At 42.7% G+C, this 25,037-nt stretch overlaps 1 protein-coding gene across 5 annotated transcripts in view; it reads left to right on the forward strand.

The window, feature by feature from the left end:
• Positions 1-25,037, forward strand: part of gabbr1b (gamma-aminobutyric acid (GABA) B receptor, 1b) — a 285,160-nt gene that overhangs the window by 254,324 nt on the left and 5,799 nt on the right. For all 5 annotated transcript variants that reach the window (XM_076754414.1, XM_076754413.1, XM_076754415.1 and 2 more), the window contains 5 exons: positions 4,780-4,912; positions 11,599-11,715; positions 13,213-13,323; positions 14,338-14,431; positions 15,181-15,308. In XM_076754414.1, the coding sequence (XP_076610529.1) occupies positions 4,780-4,912; positions 11,599-11,715; positions 13,213-13,323; positions 14,338-14,431; positions 15,181-15,308 (583 nt within the window). The remainder of the gene's footprint in view (positions 1-4,779; positions 4,913-11,598; positions 11,716-13,212; positions 13,324-14,337; positions 14,432-15,180; positions 15,309-25,037) is intronic.

A 25,037-nucleotide genomic window follows, 5' to 3' on the forward strand; every position in this document is an offset into this window, starting at 1 on the left:
CTCCTCCTCACTGGTCTCCATGTCATGTCCGAGGGCCTTGGCAGCAGCCTTGGCATAGGTCTTTGGTTTAATGTCCAATCCTGAGACTATGATGTCATTAAGTCTCGAATACTGTTCCAGCTCATCAACCCTATTTTCCAGTGTCTCAATCCTGTCCCTTTGCTCTGCATTCAGTGTTTTCAGTTGTGCCATCTCCTTCACCAGGCTATTTATGACCTGTTGTTGGTTGGATATTTTGTCTATGGCACTTGAGAGCATACTAATAGCCTCCTTCATTTCATTTACCTCCGCCTGCAGTTGTTTCAATGCCATTGTAGCAATCACTGCATACAGCAGGCTTAAGAAGCAAGCTAACCTGATGTTGGATTGCTGAAAGGGCCAGAGCCTGGCTGGAGTGGAGGTAGCTTGGCTGGAAAGCTGGGCTCCTCCAGAGGCCTGGGCCTGGCCAGCAGGCCTGCTACACTGCTTACTTCCAATTCAATCACAAATTCCACTTCTTGTCAAAAATGTTGAGAAGAGTATCAGCATAAAGAACCACTAAACCACTAGTATCCTTTTAGTTGAAAAACTACAAAGGATTACTTAGATTTTTCATAGATAAGTTCACAGTTTTCCAGGAGCTCTCTCTTCACCTGCTCCCTCACGAATACTAATTTGAATGCCAGCAACTTGCCTTCGTGCTTGATTCTTGCTGAGCCTCTAAACTAGCTGCCAACGTCTGAGCGGTAGCTGTCAGTTCTTGCACTGACTGGTTGTTAGCGTAATTAACATGTTTGGTAGAAAAGTGGCGGCTGATGTTGTATTTCTTTAAAACTGCAACAGTTTCTTAGCAAATAAGACATACAGCCTTTGACTGGACTTCAGTGAAAAAGTATTTAGTTGTCCATTCCTTATTAAACACTCGACACTCACTATTGACTTTTCTTTTCTTTGGCTCACTCATTTTTGCAGATGGGTTTAGAGCAGTAGCAGAGTAATAACAGAGAGTAGCCCGGGCTCCGCAAAATCAAGTCAATCTATCGCTGCGCCTAATGGGCCACCTGGTGCAATGCCAGGCATTACAGGACAAGGTCAAATGAATGCAGTGATAATTATGATATGATTTGATTTGGGCAATTCTGCACCAATCCTCGGCAGGCTAGATTAAAAAGACCAATGGGTCGGATGTGGCCCGCGGGCCTTAGTTTGCCCATCCCTGCATTGGACTGTAACACACAGCTGGTAATGAATTAACTATTAAGTGTAATGTCATGAAATGTATGGGAACTAAACTGGGCAGTTAAATGCAACAAGTGTTTAGAATTCCTCCAATGTAAAGAGGGCTTCATTGCTCTAAGCCAAGAAACACATCTGAAAATGAATGACATCCATAGATTTCAGAATAGGTTTCAAAAGTGTGTTTCTTATTCTTCTGCTGTGAATATGTCAAGGAGTCAATATTGTATTTGTCAGGAAATTTGTGTGAGTATTGACATTTCTGGTAGACAATGCTGGAAGACTGACATACTTTTCATCTACATTACAATTAACAATACAAAGACATGTTTTTTGCAGCATTATATGTCCCAAATATTTATGACCCAAGTTTTGTCAGCATTGTTTCTAATACTCTCATAGACATGACAAACTATCAGCTTATAGTTGGGGGTGCCTTCAATCAGGTGTGTGATATAAATTTTGATTAATCAACTTAAATATACAGCACAGCAGGTAGTGCGCGTGCCTCACAGCAAGGAGGTCGCCGGTTCGATCCCTGGGTCGGGCAGGGCCTTTCTGTGTGAAGTTTGCATGTTCTTCCCGTGCATGCGTGGGTTCTCTCTGGGCACTCCGGCTTCCTCCCACAGACCATTAGGTTAATTGGTGACTCTAAATTGTCCATAGATGTGAGTGTGAATGGTTGTTTGTCTGTATGTCTGTCTATGTTGCCCTGCAATCGGCTGGCAACCGGTTCAGGGTGTACCCCGCCTCTCGCCCATTGCCAGCTGGGATCGGCTCCAGCCCCCCGCAACCCCGAAAGGGATACGCGAGTATAGAAGATGAATGAATGAATGAACTTAAATATACGTCCAACTCAGGAATTACCCTGTGTGACCAATACCTTTCTAACACAAATATTTCTTCTTTTTTCTACATAACATAAGGCACAAAGGAGAGTACATATTTGTTTCTTCTCACCTGAACCGTTAGGCAAGGCAAGGCAAATTTATTTGTATAGCACAATTCATACACCAGGCAATTCAAAGTGCTTTACAGAAGCATAAAAATACATTAAAATCATACATTTCAAAGAAAGAATGAAAGAAAGAAGGAAAGAAAGAATAGAAAAATAAAAATAAAATACAAATAAAGGAACATTAAAAACAGAAGCCAGTAAAAGACAATAATTTAGCATTTAGAATGATTACTTTAAGTAATAGCTGTAGCAAATAATAATGTTTTCAACCCTGATTTAAATGATCAACCCTGATTTAAATGACCGTTGTACTGAGTCTATGGATATATTTCCTATTATAATATCAGACCTGCTTTCTTTACAACCAAAATGCATCACTTTTATCTGTATTGCTAAAATGGTAAACCTCCTCTGAGATCTGACAGTTACAGGCTAATATCACTCATTGCAAAAGAACTGAAGCTCTTTGATAAAGTTCTAATTAGAGGACTGGAGCCATATGTGGGCAAGCTAATTCACCAACAAATTCCCACATTTTACCCATTAGTGTGTAAGCTACACAAGATAAAATTTATCTTTACGCAGATTATGTTCCACTCTATTTTCCTAATTTTTCTAAGTTTTTGCCTCAGATACTACTAACCTTTACCCAGTTCAGTTAATTTTATGGTTATAAAATCTTTGGGAAAAATCTGTTCTCATTCCTCTGAATGCCTTAGCAAAACACTTCACATCACCAGCTGTTACACATATTGAGTTGCACAACTCTGTGTTCGCATATTTAGGTTTAGATATAACCAAATTATCTGATATATCACAAACAAATTATGATAATCTCAAACTGGAAATTTCATCCTGTATCCAGAGATGGTCCACTCCTAAAATGTAATTGTAAGGCAGAATTGTAATAGGACAAATGAATGCTCTTGGGCAACTACATTTTCCTTTTCTATGATCAATAATCCTCCCATACAGATCAGCGCGTACAGTGTTTGGACCATTCATAGGCAGTTCTCTGGAAATTTGGACAGATACCCAGAAATACATGGAATGTAATGTCAAACTTCATGACCATTCTCCAATGTGGTAGATTTACAATTTAATATAGATACCAGATTTCAACAATAGTTCTGCTTCTAGGGGAATCCATAAGAAATCAATTACTCTCATTCCAGAAGTTTAGAGAATGTTATTCCTGTACCTGCATTTGAGATCAGGAATCTGCGCCCATGGAGTTCCCTGGAATTTGCCTTTATCCTCTCATCCACTGAGCACTTGGGTTAACCCTCTAACATCTGCTGGGTTAGTCTACACAATTTATCATGATTTAATCTCTAAAAATGCCAAACTTCTGGGGGTGATTGAGTCCTAGAATCGAGACCTTTAGCGGCAGGGCCTTGAACTTGACCATTAACATATTTATTTAATCAAAATCCGGCACATAAGCCTATGCACAAGTTTGTGCCTAAATTTTAGACCACACCATACGGGCATTTCAAAATGAAGCTCACAGATAATCCAAACTGTAGTGAATGTTGCCATAATACTGTGGGTACATACCTTCATGTTTTCTGTTAATGCCATTCTACATGTGATTTCTGGTCTAATTTGGCTAAATGAAAATATTGTGAATGTTCCAATTCCTCATCAGCCTACCTTGTGTCTATCCATGGGTCTTCACTCAGTAATAACACCAGTTTAACTTTTAGGAAAATCATATTGCAGGTTTAACTGCCACCAAGAAGACCAAAATATACTTATGGTTCTCCCCTGAGCCACCGTTGCTAAGACAATGGTTGAATCATTTTAGGGATATTACTTTGATGGAAAAATTATTAGCGGTAATTCATAAAGCACGGACATCCACATTTCGAACCCACAATTTCTTGTGTAATGCGTCACTTTGATAGGATGTAAGAAGATCTATATACACATTATCTAGATACATATCTTTTCTTTCCAAGGCGCATATATATATTTATATGTATACACACACACACACACACACACACACACACATACATGTATGCACACACACACACACACACGTGTGTGTGTGTGTGTGTGTGTGTGTGTGTGTGTGTGTATATATACACACACACACGCTGTTTGTATGTCTATGAATCCTTTTCTGTGGTACCTTGTGTACAAGTACAGTGAAGTGCTGGAGACAGTTAAATGGTCTGCACCATGAACTGTTGAGATGTCATTTGGTATGGAAGTACTGACGTTACATAAAATGTCAGTTGAAGTGTAAGACATTAAAACCCTTTTTTATTCAAAAGTAAGCTGAAGAAGAAGTTTGTTTCAGTTGACATTTAATAGATGAAAGCAAATGAGCCAGCCATTAAAGTGCAGGTAAAAATACTTGAAATTTCAGTTGTGTAAGATAATGATACATCTGAATGACTTGTTGCCTTGAGGACCAAATCTCAAAAACAATAAGTCTGCATATATAAATTCTAGATCCATATTTCCGGTATGAATGAATTTACCTTTCATACTATACCGTACTATGGTATGAGTCCATTGTTGGTGTTTGTTTCTGATTATCTACATGTTTATGGTTATTTCCATGAATGTATCTATTTCTACTTTTGGTCCAGGTACATTCAGAACTCTCAGCCATACCTCAACAACATGACAGCAGTGGGCTGCATGATGGCTTTGGCTGCTGTCTTCCCTCTGGGCATCGATGGCCTTCATGTTCACAGGAGGCAGTTCCCTGTCGTCTGCCAGGTACAATCTGAAAGTTGCTCCAAACTCTATGATATAATTCCAGACTTAAAAACAGCTTAAACTGAATATTAGTTTACCATGGGAAGTCAAATAATGATTATTGTCACTGTCAATTTGACTAATTGTTTATACAATGTCAAAAATGATGACCGTTGGCCATGACAGATTACCAGTAGTAGTCTAATGAAACAATCCTTTCTTAAGGTCCACTTTCCAGCTTTTGTTTTAAGCATATCACATGGCCTTCACTGGCAGTTTTTTTTTTCCAATTGTCATGAAGACAGATCTGCTGAAATGTGAACTTATATAGTTGTATGTCTGACCTGATTGTATTGAGGGAGTCACAACATCGTATTTTTTCATCCCCAAAAGTGTTTTCACAATTACTCCAGCCAGCACCCTGATGTAGATGCTTTGTAAAGGCGAAAGGTAAACTGAACTGTCTGTCTTTCTTTACATGAGTGAGGTCATGTGTAGAAGTCATCACCAGTTGTTGCATGGTTTGTTCAATGGGAAAAAGGAGTTCAGATGTATAACTCTTCAGCACCTAACTCACCCTTAAACTGCAAATGGTTGTTTATACAACAGAGTGTTAATTAGTGAGCCTAAGAGTTGTTGGTAGGTGTATTTTTCACCTTTGGACAGAGCCAGAAGTTGTTCACCCCTGCATTGGGCAACATGGCAAACTGTTTCTGTAAGCTTTCTTGGTCTGATAGAAAAAAGTTGTGCTCAACTTTCACAAGCTCATAACAAAAACAATTCAGGAAAACATACATTGCACAATGTATGAAAAAAGAAGAAAAATACAAGTTTTTTTTGTCTGCTACTACTAGTCTTTATGCCAAGCTATACTAACCACATCCCCAGCTCTGTATGGAACACACAGGCGTCAGATTGATACTGACCTTCTCATGTCAATTTTGGAAAGAAGCAAATGAGTGGCATTTATTTTCTAAAATGTTGAACTATTCCTTCAAAGAAAATAAGAAAAAATCCCTGCTTGAGGTCCCCAGTATCCACAATTATAGTATGCCCAAATGTATGAAGGTCTTGGATGAAACAGACCTGCGACAGCCTACTAAGTTTTCACTGGGTCTAAAATTGTTTCTCCTGAGGGCCAATTTACTAGGCATTAATTGGAAAGAGACAGGATTTTGATGTCTATTAAGAATTTTGTTGGAAAATCATCCTCTGCAGGCCATGAATATGCTCAGCATATCTCATAGATATTTCTGGTATGCAACTAGAATTGTTATTGCACTTTTTTGTGGTCATTTTTCTGTTGCTACTTTTCATGGACGTAGCTGTAAAGATAGCTACTTGTCTAGGAAGATGATGCCCCTATTCTCAATTCTGATTGGTAAGTTGTTTCTCCCCCTGGGGCAAACAGCCATTTTGGTTTCGTTTTCGTTTGTTCTTTTTTTGTTTTTTGTTTTTTGAATGCATTTGCCCTAAATCCCCATTGTATGTCATGAGCCACACTTTACTTATTTCAAGCAGAAATCCACCCCAATGCCAGGTTGACAGACAAACAATAGCATGTCTATTCATTGTCTCGCCAGGGGATGAAGATGGAATGTGTTCAGCGGGCTTGAAAGCCCTTGAGGTGATGTCATCCACATCTGCAGCCTTTCTCGCCTTGATCCTGAATTCTTTGCTCACCTGGTCTGTTGTGAGTGACATATTTGGACAGCGGTGCTGTGTGCTGGAGCTTGTGAGTTGGGGTGTAGGGCATTCGACCGTAAGTGTGGTGGTGACTGAGGGCTGAATGTTGTGGAAAGGGGGGTGTAAGTGGGAGTGAGGCAGTATACATGGGACACAGGCGATGCGGGTTGCAGCAGGGAGTACTGGACAGGGGGAGTGCCGGATGGCTGATCAAATCTAGGTGGCATAATTGGTATGTTCCCTTTGAGAACATGTTATTGTCATTGTGGATTACTTTCTCTATTTACACACACACCCCCAAAAAATAGATCAGAGACAAACAAATGCCTTCAAAATATAGCTGTGAAAATCTTAAATTTATACCCCAGCACCATTCTGTAGTTTTAGTTGTTGTCAGTTGAGAGGGAAGAGGGGTTGCAGGGCTGGAGCAAAGTGCTGTGAGAAGAAAAGACAGTATAAACTATTGATACCATCTTTTATTTTGGGGAACGTGAGATGTGGCATCCTGTGTTCACAGAGACGTGGCTTAATAAACTCACTCTGGATGCAAATGTTACTCTGGACAGATTTTAACTGCTCAAGAGTTGACCCAAGAGCAATGGAGAGGGGTAAGAGGAAAGGTGGCGGCATAGTGATGTTTGTGAACAACAGATGGTGTAACCCAGGGCATATCAGTGTAAAGGAGCAACGTTGCATGAGAGACATAGAGCTTCTAGCTGTTAGCATTCTGCCATATTACCTCCAGAGGGAGTTCTTGCACACCATTGCAATAAGGGTGTACATCCCCCTGTTGGCTGATGCTGCAGCAGCATGCAGGCGTCTACACATTAGGGTTTCACAGCTGCAGACATCACACCCCCAGTCCCTCCTCCTCATCTCTGGTTACTTCAGTCATGCTTCCCAGTCTTCCGTTCTCCCCATCTTCACCCAGTATGTTAAATGCCACACCAGAGATAATTGACCATTGGACTTACTGTATGCTAACACAAAGGACGTTGACAGTTCTTCACCCATCCCCCTACTTGGCCGCTCAAAACCCGATCACAACCTGCTCCCTGCGGACATATATTTGTTGAATGAACAAGCACCAGCCATAAGGTATCTGAGGACATGGTCTGAGGAGACCTGGATCGCGCTGAGGAACTGCTTTGACACAACTGACTGGCATGTATTGTGCAGCCCACATGGGGAGGACATCGACAGTTTAACAACCTGTATCACAGACTACATAAACTAGCCTATTAGGCTCATCAGGAGGGTATTTAAGCAGTGCTGTCTTCTTTCCGGTTGCCAGATTGTCTATGTGTCATGCTGGACTCTCCAGCATTCCTTGCCAACCTGATCTCCGGTATTCAACCTTGCCTGTTCCTGACTACTCCGCCTGTCAAATCCCTGTGTCTGTGGGTGTGCAGATCTCACCACCTCAGTGGTGTTAAAGAGCATATTCCTCCTCCAAGAGTGGTTTCGACCACGCCGAAATCTGTCAGTGATTTCCACCTTCGATCCACTCTCATCGCAGTAACTCCACCTGAGCCGGCTCTCTGCTCAGCACGGCACAGTGTTACCCTGGCTGTCCGTTTCCCCGTATTCCCTGTAAATTGGCCGGCACTCCGATTGGGTCCTCCACTCGCCAGTTACAGTACAATCTGGCCAGACGGGGCGTTGCCATGCGCTGACGCCTCCGCTGCCACTGTACCTGTCCATCCTAAGCCCTGAGTTAACCCTCCCGAGCATTATGATGGGGATCCTGAGACGTGCAACGCCTTCATAACCAGTTGCTCGATCTTCTTCTCGCTGCAGCCTTAGACATTCATTCCGAAAGGACCTGGGTGGCATTCGTTGTTAATCAGCTGACTGGGAGGGTGTGTCTTTGGGGTACAGCAGAGTAGGAGCGGAACACACCTGCCTGCAACTCTTTCCAAGCCTTCGCTGACGAGCTCTGCCGACGGCGCTTGCAAGGTCCTGAGTTCGCTCCAGGGGCAGCAATCTGTCGCCGACTACTCCATCAACTTCCGCACTCAAAGTCACCTGAGTGACGCGTTCCTCCACGGGTTAGCAGAGTACATAAAAGATGAGCTTGTTTCCTATGACCTGCTGGCGACTCTTGATGGAGCCATCGAACTGGCGACCAGAATTGACAACAGAGTTCAGGCTCGTCGACGGGAGAGACACCACACCGCTGCTACATGCCACAGTCCTCTGCGCCCCGGGGGAGGGGCCGCTGGCCCTGCCCCCAGTTCCGCCTTCATCATTTCGCCATCCCCTCCTGCCCAGGCTCCGGAACCTATGCAGCTGGGGCGTACCCATCTGGGCGCTGAGAAGAGACAGCGCTGTCGCCAGGGGAACCTCTGTCTGTACTGTGGGGAGGCAGGACATTTTGTAACCCGATGTCCAGGAAAGTAACCAATAGAGGGGGGAGAACTGGCGAGCCGGACCTCCACATCATCCTCCTCCATTTCATCATGCCCACTGCTAAAGACTCGACTCCTGCTGACAGACTCCACACACACTTTGGCAACATTCGTGGACTTTGGGGCTGACACCAGCCTAATGGACATGGAGCTGGCATGCCAGCTAGGGGTGGGGCTCACGCCCCTAGCCCAACCCATCACTGCTAGCGCCTTGGATGGCCACATACTTGGGCAAGTAACCCATCAAACTGTTCCTCTGTATATCTTGCTTTAGGGTAACCATCATGAGACACTGCAGTTTCATATCCGGTCATCACCACAGATCCCTCTTATCCTAGGTTACCCCTGGCTCAGAAGGCATAAACCCCATATTGACTGGGAGACAGGTGCCATCTTGGGTTGGAGTTCGGGGTGTCACCAGGTCTGCTGAAAGGAAGCCAGCTTTCCACATGGAGCAGCACCCCCGCCAGAAACCCTGGACTTCTCCATGTCCCAGCAGAGTATCACGACTTTCGAGAAGTGTTTAGTAAGGCCAAAGCCACCTCCCTGCTTTACCCCGCCCAAGGGTAGGTTGTACTCCCTATCCGGCCCTGTGAGGGAGGGCATGGAGGTCTACATCAATGACTCCTTGGGGGCAGGGATCATCCGGCCATTGTCTTCACCGGCGGGGGCGGAGTTCTTCTTTGTGGGCAAGAAGGACGGTTCCCTGAGACCCTGCATAGACTTCCGTGGACTAAACGAGATAACGGTAAAAAAAAGGTACCCCCTGCCTTTGATCTCCACAGCCTCCAAACTCCTGCAGGGGGCCACAGTGTTCACCAAGCTGGACCTCCACAACGCCTACCTACGCAACAACACCACCACCTTCATCTTTCGGCCTTCTTATCTTCTCCCAGACCTACGATAAACATGTGCACCATATCTGAGCTGTTCTTCAGCACCTGCTGGAGAACTCACTCTTCGTTAAGGGAGAGAAATGTAAGTTCCACTCACCCTCTGTCACCTTCTTGGGGTACATCATTTCCCCCGGGAGCATCAAGATGGATCTTGCCAAAGTCTCTACCATGATGTCCCGGCCCATCCTGGCCCAGAGTTTGGGACGTGAGGAACCGTCCCTTTGGGGACTTTGTTCCTGACTACTCTGCCTGTCAAATCCCTGTGTCTGCGGGTGTGCAGATCTCACCACCTTGGTAGTGTTAAAGAACAAATTCCTCCTCTGAGCCGGCTCTCTACTTAGCACGGCACAGTGTTACCCTGGCTGTCCGTTTCCCCGTATTCCCTGTAAATCGGCCGGCACTGCAATTGGGTCCTCCACTAGCCCGTTACACCACATGCCCTCCTTCCCCCCTGAAACATTCCTGACGTCAGCAGCACCTTCCTCACACCACTTAACCCTCCTCCACTCCACATCAGAGACTACATACCCCTCCCCCACCTCACTCATCAGAAGACCCACAGACTACATGAGTGAATATCTAGGGTTTGGACATTGAGATCATGGGCGTGTAAAAATACCTGGGTGTTCACCTCAACCTGGACTGGACAAACAACACAGATGTCCTCTACAAGTCGATTCCAAAGCCAAAGTTGATTCTATTTGCTCAGGTCCTCTGGAATGTGTAGGACACTGTTCAGTAGATTTTATGACACTTTGGAGGTATCTGCAGTTTTCTACAAATTGGTCTGCTGCAGCTGTGGGAGCTCTCAGACTGACAGAAAAATACTCAGCAAACTGGTCAGGAGAGCTGGCCCTGACCTGGATTGCCCTCTGGACACCATCAAGGAGGTGGGTGAGAGGACATCAATCATGGACAACCCTTCTAACTCCCTGCATGAGATGGTGGGGGTCTTAAGCAGCTCCTTCAGCAACAGACTGCTGCACCCACTGTGTAAGAAGGAACGCTACCACAGGTCCTATATTCCAGCGGCTGTCAGACTGTTCAACTCCAACATCATTAACTATAGAATTGTGTTGATGACGTCACAAACCTACTGTTCTGCACTACTGTGTTATTTATGTTAAGCAAGCATACATTACATCTGTGCAAATATCTTGTGCAATATTACATATCTTTTTATTGTGCTTATACTGTATATTCTTTTTTCCACTGTTACATATTTTCGACTATAGTACAAAACACTGTATTTTGTTATCCATATATTCCATGCACAACTCAAATATTCAAGGCATATGTATATAATGTACATATATTTGATTTTTTTTTTTTTTTTTTATCCCTTTTTAGTGTCAATTTGTTTTTTTTCTGCATCTCCTTTTTATTATTGCTGTCTATTTTAATCTTTTTAACATTTTAACATCTTAATTTCCCCTGGTGTGGGGTCAATGTAGTTATCTTATTATCTTATCTCTTATTTTACTGTTGTGGTCCACCACAGTAAAGACAGGCATACAGTATCACTGCTGTAGTATAGAAGAGGGTAAGAAATCCTCAGAGAAGGTTATTTTCATTTCAAGGTCATTCATGAAACTCTATTAAACTCAATCAGGGCTTGATGATAGAGAATGACTGAGGAGCTGATTTTATTAATCTTTTTGATACATTAATCAATTTAATTATGCAATCTTTCATTTCTTTTTTTCTATGCTAGTTTCGCCTGTGGCTGCTCGGTCTTGGTTTCAGCCTTGCATATGGCAGTATGTTCACCAAGATCTGGTGGGTCCACACTGTCTTCACCAAGAAGGATGAGAAGAAGGATAAGAGAAAGGTAAATGTCACAGGGAATGTGACTATGGATTTATGTTCCGGTAATGAATAATTAAGTCCACTGCAAGCTTGTCTGCCAAGCCATATATGGCTATAGACTGTATTAGGCTGTATTTAATCATGACAAACTCCTAGGGCACCTGCACAGTCTGTTGGGCCAGGGAACCGGAGGGTAGCTGGTTCAAGCCCAGCACACACCAGTCAGGACAGAGTGAGGGCAAGTTTTGTAACAGAATAGCTATCACATGCAACCCTATTTCCAAACAGTGTGTTTAGTTTTTTTAATGGTGTTTATTAATAGTGCAAAATAAGCAATTAGCAAGAAGATATGTAGAACACATGACAATGCAAGACAGACAGACAAATAACAGAGATAGATAGATAGATAGATAGATAGATAGATAGATAGATAGATAGATAGATGCCAAGTACAGCAATCAAGTGATAGTATGGGAGGAAAAACAGAGAGGAGGTGGTGAGGAGAAGGAAAGAGACAGAAAAGAAATATAAATGAACAAAGGGTTATACAGTGGTAGTAAATATAAATTAAATAGCAAATTCCTAGAAATTACATTTATATATGATTAATTAGCAACAGCAAATACATTTTGAAGGAAATGTAATGCCAACTGAATTACATTTTGGATTACCAAAATATGGCAATGTTATTAATTAATGTACCTGGCAAGTCGCAACAATGTTGATGAACATATGTTTGCTATGTATTTCTGTTGTGTTACCTTAAGTCAGAAGTGGTGTACAGGTGGACAGAACCAGAAAGAGTGATGGCTGACTGTGCAATTTATCTGTTCTGTGCTGTTCTGTTTATCGGTCTTGTGCAGTGGGCGAACGACACCACGATCATCGCCGGGATATCAAACAATCGAGAATTCATGTCAGGACAAATCAACAATCTTGCAGTGTGTTGCATAGAGAACAGCCCACGGTTCATCCTTAACAAAACCAAGGAGGACGTTTTTTTTTTTGTTGTTTTTTTTTTGTTTTTTAGAAAAAAGGAGGCAAAAACACACACACCCTGACATCAGGTGCTGAAGTCAGCAATAGGAACCATTTGGCTGTAGGTTTTATTGGAATCATGAGATGAGGTAACTACGTAAGAGCACCATGAGCTCTCTTTAGCTGAATAACCATCTTGTGGAATAATGCAGCAAAATCTATAACCACTTCCTGGTGCTAAACTTGTTCTCACATTTTTTTTCTTTATTTATAGCAGAATACATAAAGGAACACATTTATTTACTGTGCCCTTTCATCAGTATGGCCTCTGAGTCTCTTTTTCTGTCATGAACCAGTGCTTTGAGGGTAGATTGAATTGAACTGGCAGTTAGTGATGGATCATTGTTCTGTCTTCCAGCTTAGGCTAGTCTATTTATGGCTTCATAAATCCCCCCCTCACAAAATCAGAAAGAGAGGATTTGTGCCTTTTGCTGATCCCACACGGTGCTGTTTTAGTGACCACCACCCCCCTGTTTCCCAGCAGCACCTGGAACCATGGAAACTTTACGTGACTGTCGGTGTTCTGCTCGGTATCGACATCCTGTCTCTCATGATCTGGCAGATTGTGGATCCTTTACATATAACAGTGGAGGTATGATCATTCACTTATTTGGATATTTAAATTGGCAGAAAATATACAATTTCTTTAAATGTAATGCATTTATGAGGTGAACCTACTTGCTTAAATTATAGTAAAAGGGGTGACAAGGAGAAATTAAAAAAGTAATCAAATTAAAAGATGACAAAAGAATTATGGATGTTGCTGCTAATATTAGTATGACATCATGGACTGAAATTTAATTTTCACTTGACAGAAACAAAATTTCAAAAAACAATTTTCGTGTTTGAAAATGTTTAATTTCTTCTAAATTCAAAATTAAAACAAAAACTCCGTACAAATTTAATGGTACTTGAATTGGAATTATGTAATTTTTGCATATTTCTCATGACAATTTGTTTAATGGCTCTGAGGCCTGTTTTGTGAAAAAGTAAATCATGAAAATGACAATGAAAGAAAGCCTTTTCCATTTTATTTTCATTGAAAATTAAATGTTTCATAATGGTTCAATTCAAATGTAAAAATCCAGTTTAAACATTTCTATTAAAATGTCACACAACAGTGCCCATCAGAATGAAAAATATGGGAAAAAAAAAAAAAAAAAAAAAAAAAAATTAACTGGAGAGATTGGAGCTGGGAAATTCTGCTTAGTAAATTAATTAAGCAATATATCAATTCTAAAAATTGTTCATGATGATTTTCTGCCAAATCATGATTGATTAATCAAATGATTCTCCTAATGTAATCACCTATTTTCAGACATGTAAATAAAAATGAATACCAAAATGATTTCAAAAATGTTTATTCTAGTATTATCAAACATCATTTGTAATGAAATGAGAAAAAAATTCTTTTCATTCTTTGATTGAATGAATTCATTTTAACATTGGCATATACATAAATATATAAATAAACATAAAAATAGACTCACATGAGTAAATTTATTTTACCTAAATTTGAATTTATTTTGCCATATGTGTTTGCCATTGAAGTTGTAGTGTGTTGCTGTTCTTCACCTATATTTCTATGTTTTGTGTATGTGACCAGAAATTCACCAAAGAAGCCCCCAAAGGAGACCTGGATGTTTTGATACAGCCCTTACTGGAGCATTGCAGCTCTGAAAAGATGAACACCTGGCTGGGTGAGTGGAATACCAACCAACTCCTGCATCATTATTTTTGTTAATTCTCTGTTTTGCATATAACACCATAGAGTGGTCACCATAGAGTGGTCCTGCATGTTTTAGCCAAATACATGTCTTTAAACAATGGCAGTGCATTATCAGTCTATCCAACAAAACTGAGTAGCTGTTCCAGAGCTTTTCATCATATCACCTTTTCAAAACTGCAGCTAAATGGACTTTGAAGGGAGTTCTCTGTTTGCTTGTGTTTCCAAGGTCAAGAGAGAACTTAAGCTCAGCATTGCTTAATGAGCTGCTCAGGGTTTGCTTCAGGTGAACGAGAGATCAGCATAAAGTCATTCCAAATTTTTAACAGTTCTGTCTTTCTGCATGCCCTATCAAATCAAACTGCTTTCCTTTCCATTACTAATAGCCCACTGGTTTGGTCCCAGATAATGTAGGTTCATTACTAAATGATGAAAACAACTATAGCGAAAAAAAAAGACACAAATTGTTCCTTATGATAGATCTCAAACAAGTCTCTAGTCAATTTTCATTGCATAACAATAAGAACTGACACAAATGTGTGCCATGGAGTGAGAAAATCAGTCTAACATACATATGATTTGGAAAGTGTAACATCACTGGTATAGTCTTTTAAGACATAAAACTTTGTAATAAGTACGGTAAGAACAAGTATTGTGTGAAATGAGCAGCAGTACAAACAGTTCCATCTGTCTTCACACCTGCCATCTTGTCCTTCTCTATAGGTGTGGTATATGGTTACAAAGGCTTACTGCTGCTGCTTGGCATCTTCCTGGCCTATGAGACCAAGTCCATCTCCACAGAGAAGATCAATGACCACCGAGCTGTGGGCATGGCCATCTATAATGTTGCTGTGAGTTCAGTTAGTTGTGTGTGTGTGTGTGTGTGTGTGTGTTTTTACCAAAACCTATGACTTAAGGCAAGTCCACACCAGTGGAGAAAATTTGAAAAAACATTGTTTCATCAGAGTTTTTGGCCTTCTACAATGTTAATTTTTGAAAATACTGTATTGAAGAGAAGATTTCAATATATGATAACCATGATGACATCATCAGGTGTTACGTGTAAAATCAGAGGATTGGCCCTTTAAAGACCACTGCAATTGATTCTCAATCATTTTGGAGTCACCAAAGCTACAAATTTATATTGTAGTTTTTGTATCATTTAATTTAAGTAGGGTGACATGAAGTTTGAAAAAAATTAGATGTTAAATGGTTGAGTTTCCTTCAAACACTGCTTTGAGAGATGTGTAGAGACCCCACAGTGCTCCAAACACCCTTTAACAAATCATGGAGGGTATTCCAGTTAAATTAAACACATATTTGTACCTTGACTTTCAGTGTCGTGAGAATTACTGCAAGAGGATTAACAGAACAGCATTCATTCACTGCTATGGTGCAAACAACCACAGGATGTTGTATGTATTACTATAGGGTAATCTCAGAAATTAATCTGATAACAAAATGTTCCTGTGGACTAACGTCTATGCCAAGGCAGCCTGTCTACATAGACAGTATATATTCAGCATATGAAAGTGTGTGGTTGTGGCTGCCGTTGGCCAGACTAATGTGCTTGTCAGTAGTGTGCCTTTCTGCAAGCTCTGTATTAGACTGTAGACTTGGTCTTTCACTTCCAATCCTTCACCAAAGCAGCATCTCTCAGCAGCACGTTGACTTTTTCTTTGACCTCTCCTCCCTTGTTTCATGAACTGCTGAGGAAGCTCTGCCATTTATGGATGATTTTCTGTCCATTAATTGATGGACAGAATATTTATTTGCAATTATTTTGATAATCCATTATTTGTTTGGGTCACTTTGGAGACAAATAATATTCAGTGCAAAATATCATGTAGTTCTGACAATGGCAAAGATTTTTTGCTTTTCTTTATTTCGTATAGAATAATTTTTTTGTTTGTTTTTGACTAATAGCTAGACAAGTGTTAGGTTGTGGGAAACTGGTTGGCATCAAATTTTCCATACGATTAATCATGAAAATGATTAATGAAGATAATCTTTGGAGCTCTACTTGTAAACTCGAGTCAGTAAAAAAAAGTTGAGAGTTCTGAAAATTAATCCCTAGATGGGACTTATGGGGTGTACAGATTTCAAGTACTTGTGGTCGCTGCTTAATTGCGCACTTCTTTGCAAGTTCATGGCACTGTTTCGGCTTCTTTCTGCTGCACTTTAAAATGATTAACAATATAATGCCATTGTTTTAATGTACATCAAATAGCAATGTACCATTTAAGCACATCAGTTAATGCTTGTAGCACACATAAGCATCATATGTGGAGAAGAACATACCAAGACGTGAGATGTGCTAAGCCAGGGAGTAAATCGCCATGTTTTTTGATGCCAGGCAAGGTTCTCATTTCTAGTTGACAACCATGGATTTTGTCTGCTAAAAATGATGACTCACTTTCATAAGTATAGCTAGCTTATGTAAGTTAATGCTAATACTTAAACTCTATGATGCAGCTGATAATTCTGTCTCCAGCTCCAGTTTTTATAGGAAAGGCTCCATTCTGTACATCTTTGTCCTTGTGTTTTAGGTTTTTCAAAGACCACCAAAATTATGACACCCTCCATACTCTTTAGATATCAAGTTTTGCTGGCCTCAAGCACACCACATCAGCCTGTAGCAAAATGCAAAGCTTGACAGGCATGCTGGTGCCCAGTTACAGTTACAAGCAGGCCCCTGGATCAGATACAAGTGGGTCTGTGAATTGTCAAGGCAGATCGGGGAGGGGGACCAAACTTTTAAACCTTTTAAAGTGGTTACCACATCCAGCCAAACATGCACCAAATTTTCTCCCAGTGACCACCAAAAAACAACATCTTTGCAGCTCAAGGTGAAGCCCCCTTGCAAGTAAACAAACTGCTTAACAGAATGTTTGCTTATTGCTTTGGTTGTGTGTCTTAATGATGTGTCTTATTTCTGTATCATTTGGTGAGAAAATAAAACACATGTAGCATCAACACAATTAAGTTAAACACAAAAGACTTGATCCATATATCATTTCGGCTATTTCTAATGCAAAAACTTTGAAGCAAAATATCTCAAAACCGCTGAGAATACAGAACAGTCACAGTTAGTATGTAGAACCTTAGAAGATGGTGATTTGTTCTGCATAGATTAAATATATTTGTAATACACCATTAATGGAAAGTGAAAGAACTTCTCTCAGCATGCAAAAGGGTGCTGCAGGCTGCTTTCCAACACAGTCACCTGTGGCATAGTGCACAGTTACTGGATGTAGGTTACATTAGCAGAACAACCAAACCTTAAACTGAAAAGATTGTCAGATTCCCTTCATTTTTGCAATTGTCTACCTCACCGTCCCCGACTGCCATGCGATGTTGCAGAGGCGTGTCAACCAGGACAGCCCTGCAACATCCAGTGACTTGAGGTACTCAGGGCGGATCTCGTCCACCCCCGGAGCTTTGCCACCGAGGAGCTTGCAGACTACCTCAGTGACTTCAGCCTGGGTGATGGACGAATCGACCTCCAAGTCCCCAGTCTCTGCTTCCTCTGCAGAAGACATGACAGTGGGATTGAGGAGATCCTCGAAGTATTCCTTCCACCGCCCGACAATATCCCCAGTCGAGGTCAGCAGCTCCCCACCTCCACTGTAAACAGTATTAATGGAGAGCTGCTTCCCCCTCCTGAGGCGCCGAACGGTTTGCCAGAATTTCTTCGAGGCCGACCGGTAGTCCTCCTCCATGGCCTCCCCGAACTCCTCCCAGACCCGAGTTTTTGCTTCTACAACCGCCCGAGCTGCTGCCCGCTTAGCCTGCCGGTACCCGTCAGCTGCCTCAGGAGTCCTATGAGCCAACCAAGCCCGATAGGACTCCTTCTTCAGCTTGACGGCATCCCTTACTTCCGGTGTCCACCACCGGGTTCGGGGATTGCCGCCACAACAGGCACCGGCGACTTTACGGCCACAGCTATGGACGGCTGCATCAACAATGGAAGTGGAGAACATGGTCCATTCAGACTCGATGTCTCCAACCTCCCTCGGAATCTGGTCGAAGCTCTCCTGGAGGTGGGAGTTGAAGACCTCCCTGACAGCGGGTTCCGCCAGACGTTCCCAAGAGACCCTCACAGTACGTTTGGGTCTGCCAAGTCTGTCCCGCTTCCTCCCCTGCCAGCGGATCCAACTCACCACCAGGTGGTGATCAGTTGACAGCTCAGCCCCTCTCTTCACCCGAGTGTCCAAGACATACCGCCGAAGGTCAGATGATACGACTACAAAGTCGATCATTGACCTCCGACCTAGGGTGTCCTGGTGCCACGTGCACTGATGGACACCCTTATGCTTGAACATGGTGTTCGTTATTGACAAACTATGACTAGCACAGAAGTCTAACAACAGAACACCACTCGGGTTCAGATCGGGGAGGCCGTTCCTCCCAATCACGCCCTCCAGGTATCACTGTCGCTACCCACGTGGGTATTGAAGTCCCCCAGCAGAACGATGGAGTCCCCGGTTGGAGCACTTTCCAGTACCCCTCCCAAGGACTCCAAGAAGGCCGGGTACTCTGCACTGCCGTTTGGCCCATAGGCCGAAACAACAGTGAGAGACCTATCCCCGACCCGAAGGCGCAGGGAAGCGACCCTCTCGCTCAGCGGGGAGAACTCCAACACACGACGGCTGAGCTGGGGGGCTATAAGCAAGCCCACACCAGCTCGCCGCCTCTCACCGCGGGCAACTCCAGAGTAGAAGAGAGTCCAGCCTCTCTCAAGGAGTTGGGTTCCAGAGCCCAAATTGTGCATGGAGGTGAGTCCGACTATCTCTAGTCGGTACCGCTCAACCTCCTGCACTAGCTCCGGCTCCTTCCCCCCCAACGAGGTGACATTCCATGTCCCCATAGCCAAAGTCGTTGTCCAGGGTTTGGGTCGGCGGGGCCCCCGCCCACGACTGCCACCCAAAACACAAAGCACCGGCCCCTTCTGGTCCTTCCTGCGGGTGGTGGGCCTACGGGAAGGCGGGCCCACGTCGCTCCTTCGGGCTGAGCCCGGCCGGGTCCCGTGGGCAAAGACCCGGCCACCAGGCGCTCGCCTGCGATCCCCAACCCCAGGGACGGTGCCTTTGGACTGGCAGACCGGGGTGGTGGTCCCTCTGTTTAAAAAGGGGGACCGGAGGGTGTGTTCCAACTATTGGGGGATCACACTCCTCAGCCTCCCTGGGAAAGTCTATTCCAGGGTACTGGAGAGGAGAATCCGGCCGATAGTCGAACCTCGGATTCAGGAGGAACAATGCGGTTTTCGTCCCGGCCGTGGAACACTGGACCAGCTCTATACCCTCCACAGGGTGCTTGAGGGTTCATGGGAGTTTGCCCAACCAGTCCACATGTGTTTTGTGGACTTGGAGAAGGCATTCGACCGTGTCCCTCGCGTCATTCTGTGGGAGGTGCTCCGGGAGTATGGGGTTGCAGGCCCTCTGCTGAGGGCTGTGCAGTCCCTGTACAACCGGAGCAGGAGCTTGGTCCGCATTGCCGGCAGTAAGTCGGACCTGTTCCCGGTGCATGTTGGACTCCGCCAGGGCTGCCTTTTGTCACCGGTTCTGTTCATTATTTTTATGGACAGAATTTCTAGGCGCAGCCAGGGACCGGAGGGGGTTCGGTTCGGGAGCCGGCAGATTTCGTCTCTGCTTTTTGCGGATGATGTTGTCTTGTTGGCTCCATCGAGCCAGGACCTTCAGCGGGCACTGGGACAGTTCGCAGCCGAGTGTGAAGCAGCTGGGATGAGAGTCAGCACCTCCAAGTCCGAGGCCATGGTTCTCGACCGGAAAAAGGTGGCTTGCTCCCTCCGGGTTGGGGGAGAGATCCTGCCTCAAGTGGAGGAGTTTAAGTATCTTGGGATCTTGTTCACGAGTGAGGGAAGAATGGAGCGTGAGATTGACAGGCGGATCGGTGCAGCGGCAGCAGTAATGCAGTCGCTGTATCGGTCTGTCGTGGTGAAGAAGGAGCTGAGCCAAAAGGCGAAGCTCTCGATTTACCGGTCAATCTACGTTCCTACCCTCACCTATGGTCATGAACTTTGGGTCATGACCGAAAGAACGAGGTCCCGGATACAAGCGGCTGAAATGAGTTTCCTCCGCAGGGTGGCGGGGCACTCCCTTAGAGATAGGGTGAGGAGCTCTGTCACTCGGGAGGAGCTCAGAGTAGAGTCGCTGCTCCTCCACATCGAGAGGAGTCAGCTGAGGTGGCTCAGGCATCTGTACCGGATGCCCCCTGGACGCCTCCCTAGGGAGGTGTTCCAGGCATGCCCCACCGGGAGGAGGCCCCGGGGAAGACCCAGGACACGCTGGAGTGACTATGTCGCTAGGCTGGCCTGGGAACGCCTCGGGGTCCCCCCGGAGGAGCTGGAGGAAGTGTCCGGGGAGAGGGAAGTTTGGGCGTCCCTGCTCAGACTGCTGCCCCCGCGACCCGGCCCCGGATAAGCGGGTGGGAATGGATGGATGGATGGATGTCTACCTCATTAATATGTGGCACAAATACATGTCTCTTTGTGCCACAAGGGAGACCAATTAAAGCTCTTCTGAATTACTGTGTGCACACAGCTTGGATGACAGTTCATTTTGGTTAATGTAGCAAAATGTATAGCAGATAACAGACTAGCTGCAACAAAGCTACAAAAGACAAATGTAGCAAAGTTAAAAATAGATTACTCATCCAAAAAAAATACTTAGGCATGGTCAAGGTAAAAGTACACTATTGAAAAGGGATGTGAAAAGCTACTTTTCCTAAAAAAAAAAAAAAAAAAATACTAAAATGCTAAAAAAAAAAATACTAAAAAAATACTTTTTTACTCATTTGCATTTCTTGTAAAGACTTACTACCCACCCTTGCTGATATATCTGCAGCTAAAACCAGCATTGGCTGTTTGTTTTCTCAGTTGTGCTTCTATATGCAGTAACACTGCCTCTGAAATTTGTTTGAGTTCTATCTGACAGGCAAGGTGTGACTGTGACCAGGTTTCTGAAGGATTTTCATCTCTCTCAAGAGTGATTCAATGACATCATTACTCTCTTTGTGTCTATAATTTGCTGGGCCTGTCTGCTCTGTCACACAGCCAGATAAAATAGTCAGTTGTTCAGCTTGCTAATGTGTGAAAGTAGTCCATTCACTGCAACTAATTTCACTTGCAAAGTGTTTAAAAGACAAGTCTGGCATCTGTTGGTGGTTTGAAATGCCACTGTCTTTCCAGCTAGTCTCACACACACACACACACACACACACACATCAGCACACACACACACACACACACACACACACACACACACATACTCAAAGTGGCGTTTTAATCAGCAACATCTCCAGGATGGCTGATTTTGTGATTTTCATTACTGTAGTTGCATTTTAATTCATCTCAGAGGATTATCCATCATGCACTGAACCCAATTATTTAAGCCTACACTTAGTGGGTGAAATGCAAATTGTTATAGGGGGAGAATCTACATGTGTATATTGTTGTGTTTCCTCTCCCTCCTGCTTTGGTACGCTTTTCATGAATGAGTGCCCTGTCAGGTGCCCTTCTCTTTAAAACAACTTAGTTTGATGCTAGCGCCGCCATCTGCATGTGTGTGTAAAATAACATATTGAAAAAATTAATTTCCAATAGAGAAACTGTTGGAGCCATTATCTCGCAGTCATTATGCCCTTGGACTATTCTCTTTATTCTCTTTATTCTATTATTCTACTATAGCTACTTTGGATTGTTTAATGTTACAATTGTATTCATTTATCTTTTTTATCTAGTACCCCACTTGGCCTTTGTGTTGACAATTGCATGGGGAAAGGAGGGGCTTTATTCAGGTGTGTCAGGTTAGGTAGACTGGAAGTAGGAAATGGGTTGGGGAAAAAATGTTTGGTGAGGAACTAGGAAATGGATTTGTTGTCTTGACTGACTTGAGACTTACCTGGATTGGGGCTTGAGTGTCAGGAAGGAAGGTTTCCCTTCTTACTTTATATTATATTATATTATATTATATTATATTATATTATATTTAATTTGCCTAACAATTGGACACAATTTCCTTTTTTTTCATTTGATCATTTCATCATTTCATCATCATGTCTCACTGGTGTCAGACGTATCAATCTCATCAACATCATTTTCAGTGGACACAGAAACTGAGGTAGTGGTGGAGGGCTGTGTTTCAGGAGTCTACCTCCTGAAACGCAGTCATCTGCCAATCAGGAGGTTGGTGGTTCAGTCCCTGGCCTCGGCAGTCCACATGCCAAAGTATCCTTTGACAAGATACTGAACCCCAAAAACTGCCCCCGATGCTGTGCTATCAGTGTGTGAATTCTTATGTACGTCGCTTTGGATAAATGCGTCTGCAAATGACTCATTGGTTGCTACTTTTTTTTTTACAATGATCAAAGAATATGTCAATATTGGAGTTATTATTTCAGTAAATTGACTTTCAAATGACCTGCGGCAGCAATCCTTTTTGTGGTCATTTTCTGAGCCCTTTTTTAAATTCCCAGCTACATTTCTATTCTTTATCCCATCTACAAAGCTCTGAATGGTGAATTTCTCTTTCCAACTGAGGAGTACAGTAGCAGGACTGTTTGAATCGCTGAACAAATTGAGATTCAAAGGTCTGGAACCAGGATAGGAATGGTGGACAAAAATGAAGTTATGCCCATGATGTATTAAAGCAGAACTTTCCTTTAATGTTGTTACTGTAAAGACTGCAGACTGTGTGGAAACAGTTTGTCTCCACAGGAATGATAAGAGTTAGCTCTTCCCAAAGAATTTCAAGTGTACAGAAGTGCTATTTGTTCCAGTGAGGTGAGTGAAATGAATTGCTGAGTTGTGTGAGAGCGGGGAGCAGGATTGTGTGCATTGCTGTGTATAAGGAATGACATAGCAGAGAAAACATGGCTGATGCTGGTGTTGGCCTGCTGCTTCCATTTGCCAACCTAGATTGGATTTTTTTTCTTTTGCACAGAGATTACTGACTGTTGATGAATGTGTATTGATTTCTATCCTCACCTCCACCTCTCTCATGTTTAATTTGATGTCGTGCTCAGTCTCTGTCCCTCACTCTTCCACCCTCTCATATTCTATCTCAGACTGCCTCCAATTTATCTCCTCCATCTGTCATTTCACTCTGTTTTGTTCTTTATCTTGTCTTTCTGCTACCTCTCTCTCTCACACACACACTCCCATTCTCTCTCTGATTCAAATTAAATTTTGTTTGTTATGACAGAAATGAAACCTGTGTTGCCAAAGCAACCATACCTACCACAATTATGAGTAGCAATGAAACAATATTATTGGCATATTGTCTGGAGTTAAATTCAACAAATTTAAAAAAAAAAAAGAAAAAAGAAAAAAGAAAAAAAAGAAAAAAGCTGAAATAAAGAAGTTGTATGGCAATCATAAAAAAATAAAATAAATAATATAAATGCATACACAAAATAAAAACACTAGAGGGCATCATTATTCCGCTTAGCCTTTATAAGAACATAGAAGTCATTTGTATATTTGGGTTTCATGAAGGATTCTGTCTAGAGCTTTTACTGTCAGTAATAATTCCTCCAGGAGTTTCTATACGATAGTTCTTGTTTATTACAACTTATCATTGTTTTGGCAGGTATAATAATAATTCAAAGTAGTTGCCGATTAATTCTCTATTGTTTGACTCTTTGATTGATCAATTACTTGTGTAATTGTTCTAAAGAAGTTGACCCCACATCATTTGGTTATATGAATATGTAAAGAGTGAATATATCAGGAGAAAGAATAGAAATTCTGTTTTTATACACAAAACATTTTATTCTAGTGTCATTTGTTCTTTTTTTTTTTTTTTTTTTTTTAAATCAACAATTGAATGTTAGTCAAAAATAATTTTCAGGGAACAAGTTGAGAAAATTCCATTTTTGTCAGAAACAATCATTCTCAAGCAGAGAATCTCATATTTAATGGAAGGCTTCCTTCTAAGGTGGTGGAGAATGACCGTGGGACTTCCAGATCCAGACTGACAAGATGGTGGTGGCTAACCAACCAGACATTGTGTTGATAGACAAACAACAGAAAAAGACAGTAGTGATAGACTTAGCGATCCCGAGAGATAGCAACATCAAGAAGATGGAACATGAGAAGCTCGAAAAATACCAAGGGCTGAAAGAGGAGCTAGAGAACAGTTAGGGAACAGTTGATGTGCCAACACCAGGCTTTGCATGACAGTAGCCTGGACAGCTCTAACTGAGTTGTATTTCGTAATGAGAACACCAAGCAATGTGACATAATACAAATACATAAAAATTTTACATTATAGTACAACTAGTAAAGGCTGCAACTATTAAGGCTTTTGCCTGATAAATTTGTTTGGACCCAAAGATGCAGACCCGAAACAGAAATCAGATAAAAGAGAATTTATTTACAAGAAATTGCAAAAAAAAAAAAAGCGCACTCACGAGGAGTGGAGGAGAACAAAGGGGGCTCCGACGAAGCAGGTTTGAGGCAAGGCACGCGCTGAAGTGGCAGGTAGGCAGTGTAACACAGGAGCACACTATTAGTGGCAGTTCAAGGACAGTTAGCATTAGCAAACTTCACAAGGAGA

Source organism: Chaetodon auriga, chromosome 17 (genome assembly GCF_051107435.1).
Source record: "Chaetodon auriga isolate fChaAug3 chromosome 17, fChaAug3.hap1, whole genome shotgun sequence".
In the NCBI taxonomy this organism is placed as follows: Eukaryota; Metazoa; Chordata; class Actinopteri; order Chaetodontiformes; family Chaetodontidae; genus Chaetodon; species Chaetodon auriga.